Source organism: Etheostoma cragini, chromosome 7 (genome assembly GCF_013103735.1).
Source record: "Etheostoma cragini isolate CJK2018 chromosome 7, CSU_Ecrag_1.0, whole genome shotgun sequence".
NCBI lineage: Eukaryota > Metazoa > Chordata > Actinopteri > Perciformes > Percidae > Etheostoma > Etheostoma cragini.
Window position 1 is genome coordinate 4398783 of NC_048413.1, and position 3932 is coordinate 4402714.

Here is a 3932-nt window from a genome sequence, read left to right on the forward strand (position 1 = left end):
TGTTTTTATGTTTTTGGAATCTGTTGCTGCCTTGTTTTCCCCAATAAACCCCTGTTGCCTTCCTACCTGGTACACTGCATTTGGGTCCTCCTTCCGCCCCCACCACAACACTTGTGGATCAATAAAGTATCAATCTATCTATCTATCTATCTATCTATCTATCTATCATGTGATTGCAGTAGACATACATTAAAAAAACTGAATTGATTTGAATCGTTAGAGCTTGAATTGCGATTCAAATACAAATTGATTTTTTTGCCACATGATAACAGGTTTGTGTATGTGCAGAGGTGGTGGATGTCTTTGACATCAGATGTTAATGCCTCTGTGATCATTCTTCAGCCATCCAATGACTCCTGGAGTCGACCTTGAGTAAGGATTATTTTGTCACACAAACTGATCCCAAGAGCAAGAATGAACCTCTCTGCTCGCAACTGACCGAATGTGCTTGGATGTGACATGTCTATGCATTTTAAGTTCTCTGTTGTGTGCATTTGCATGCAAGGCCAATAGAGCATGAAACTACACAGGACGTGCTAGTTGGAGAATGGTGAAGATGATTCGAGACAGAGATTGGAAGAGGCCAAATGTGATGGAACTTACACTGTGACCTGGCTAGCACAGAGAAGGGTGGTGTGCAGGGGATGACCTCCAGAGCACCCATGGTCTCTAGGATGCCACTCTGCAGGCCACACAGCACCAACACCACAATGATGCAGATGAACTTGGCTCTCAGTCCGTAGCCATGTAATGCACTCTTGGTGGCTTTATAAAAGAGCAGGTGGCCGTAGAAGGACACGAAGGTTGACATACAAATAATAGCGTTCACATAGAGGTTGGGGTTGACAGAATTCACCTGTAGAACAAGAAGGTGGTTGTCACAGATTTTTTGCAGGTCTTTCATTTTGAGTTAGTTTGAATGGAATGAACCCTGCCACATCAGCAGGCTGTCATGTATGGCTTCTAACAAGTTACCATGACAATTTCAAAGCCAGCATTTGCTTACTCGTAGTATTTCGACAGTGATTTAAAATCATAAAGCACTGAAAAACCATAAAGCATCAACTAGCAAGCTGTGATTAAAAGAAAAACGTACAGTATGTTAAAGCAGCACAAACTACAACTTCACCACCTAATGCATGCTGGGAGAATAAGCACAGATCAAAGTTTGAATCAAGGACTCACATCCCCGTAGTCATACTGTTCATCTGTCCACAGGACCAGTGTGACGAAGAACAAGATGCTGCGGATGACAGAGAGCTGCAGCACAGCAGCCAGCATCCAGCCGCGGCTGCTGCACACAACACAGAACAACACAACACAATCAACCCAACACAACAGTTTTTCACTGTGTGTGTCTGTGTGTGTCTGTCTGTCTGTGCCTATCTTTGTCATCATTCTGTGTGTGTGTGTGTGTGTCTGTCTCTGTGTGTGTCTGTCTGTCTGTCTGTCTATCTGTGTGTGTGTGTTTGTCTCCTTGTCTGTCTGTGTGTGTTTGTGTACCGGGTGATGGTCACCATTGGCAGACAGCAGCAGCAGCAGCAGGGGAAAGGGTCTGGAGAAACGTGCTGTCCTGACAGAGCAGCCAGCATACGAGCTTTCCCTCCAAAGAAGTCTGTGATTAGTCCCATGAACTTCAGCAAGGTAATGGAGTGATACCTGCACACACAAGGATGAGGACACGACCACCTAATGCATCCTGGGAGAACCTTACACATGGGATTACACTCTTCACGTGTGTTTTTATAACTTAATTGTCTTGTATGTCCTAAAGGCCTCATTGTATGTGAAAGGGGTTCTTTCTGGGTTTTTTTGTGTGAGCCCCCCCAACCAAATTCCTACCAACTGTGTTGAAATGGCAATACATACAATCTGGGAATCTCAAGACTTGTTAACTCACAGTGAGGCGATGAAATTGCACAGCGAGGAAGAGCGCGGCACATACAGCGATATAAGGGAGGTCAGGGCGAAGACCTGAGTTAAAAAGAACATTCAAATGTTGAGACACAATGCAAGTACGCCTGGGACAACAACAAATATGCGACAGTTCAGAGTGTAAGTGATCGATGATTGTGTGATGTGTGCGTGGGAAGGATGAGGTTGCCGTTACCGGGTACATTCCTAATATCCACAGGTAGAGTTTTCTCCGTCTGGACGAGGGCATGTGGCGCAGGAAGAAGCCCACCTCCTCCAGGAACACGGCCAGTAAGATGGCAGCCAGGCCGGCTGGGATCAGGAAGAGCCACAGATCATCTTTAAGGGCTGAGAAGAGACACACTTTCACCCACTGCTTCATAATACATTTCCATTTTGTTTCACTTAAGCCTTGTGTTTGGGGTGGGAATCGATTCGCACCTCATGATTCACTTCTGATTCAGAGGCCGACGATGTGCATATGACACATACCTTTGGTGTGGGAGACTCGGGTTCGATTCCCATTACGACACATCAACCAATGTGTCCCTGAGCAACACAATTAACTCCTAGACATATATAGCAATTGTAAGTCACTTTGGATATAAGCGTAAACTAAAATACATGTAATGCAATTCCCTTGTGTGATTTTTTAAACATATGAGTTTGATAATCACTTCCTAGAAAAAGCAGCTAGACAAAGCTTAGATTTTGACAAATATTTGTCACACACAAATGTTTTGTTTACAGAGGTTTTTAGTTTGCAGTCATTCCATGCTAAAGCCTTAAACATGCTGAGTCACCTTCTGTCATAGTGATCTTCCATGTCAGAGGCTCATGTCATGTTTAAAGGTGGAGAATTTACTTCTTAGAACATGAAACATGAGGTGGTCAGATGTAATGTGATAAAGTAGATAAACAGCCTTTATCTGTTTTGTACGCTTATTAGATCATGTGTATTTACGTAATTCATGTTTTTTCTGCACTCTTGCCAAAACTCTAAGTTGTTGTCCATCATCCCAATTTCTTACAAATGAGATTTATTGACCATGAATTCCCCCAAAAAATAAAATTAGTAATTAAGTGTTAGTAAGTTTGTGTTAGTGGTATTTATACATGAAAGTGTAAAGAAGCCTTAAACGTCCAAAAACATTTAAAAAATGAAATAAAAATAGTTCTACAAGTATGAAAAACAAAAGAGACCAAAACACTGAACGTTTTCAGTTTGGGCTCAGGAGGTGGATGCATGGCTAAAAGGGAAGACAACGTAAGGGTTAATTAATTCAGTCTGACATTGTTTTCATGTTTCCTTATGATTCAATTCATTTGTTTATTCATAAGGACAGTGCTCATTCATTAAAGGTCCCATTGCATGAAATCGTCACTTTATGAGTTGTTTTAACATTAATATGAGTTCCCTCAGCCTGCCTATGGTCCCCAGTGGCTAGAAATGGTGTATAAATAGGTGTAAACTGAGCCCTGGCTATCCTGCTCTGCTTGCCCCTTGTGAGGTCATAAGCTATATGCTGTTAGATGTTTACCCCCTTCTTTTTGACAGGATGAGTTATAAATTCTGGGCCCTAGAAAGGCATTTTCTGTGGGCTACCTCCCAGCATTCCACAGCTATTCATTTTAGCACCTTTTGGGGCTGTCCTCACATGACGGCCCTGGTTACTCAGTGCCCTTATTCCCCCCCCCCAGTCCAACGCCTCTGGGTTATACTACTGTTTAGTTCTGTTGAGGTGCGTAACAGCATCCAAGTTGCCTTGCTCCAACAGTTAACATGTGCCCTCCAGCTGTGGTGATCTCATTCACACATGTAATATGGTAATAATATGACATTGCAGTCGCGGCAGGACCTTTGAAGCATTATGCATTAGAATTAAAATACCCCCCCCCCCATATCACATACCTAGAGATTTTGCATAAAATCATCTCTCAATGCAAATCAAACCAACTAACTACTAAATGAAACCATGCCAATGTCTAGGTGTGTGTGTATGTGTGTGTGTGTGTGT

The 3932-nt window shown here is 42.7% G+C and overlaps 1 protein-coding gene across 1 annotated transcript in view; it reads right to left on the reverse strand.

The window, feature by feature from the left end:
* The window catches only part of si:dkey-16n15.6 (organic solute transporter subunit alpha), an 8151-nt gene that overhangs the window by 2984 nt on the left and 1235 nt on the right, over positions 1-3932 (reverse strand). Inside the window, exons 2-6 of the mRNA XM_034877915.1 lie at positions 2111-2262; positions 1901-1974; positions 1504-1659; positions 1186-1294; positions 604-856 (exon numbers count right to left, since the gene is read on the reverse strand). Coding sequence (XP_034733806.1) covers positions 604-856; positions 1186-1294; positions 1504-1659; positions 1901-1974; positions 2111-2262 — 744 coding nt within the window. The remainder of the gene's footprint in view (positions 1-603; positions 857-1185; positions 1295-1503; positions 1660-1900; positions 1975-2110; positions 2263-3932) is intronic.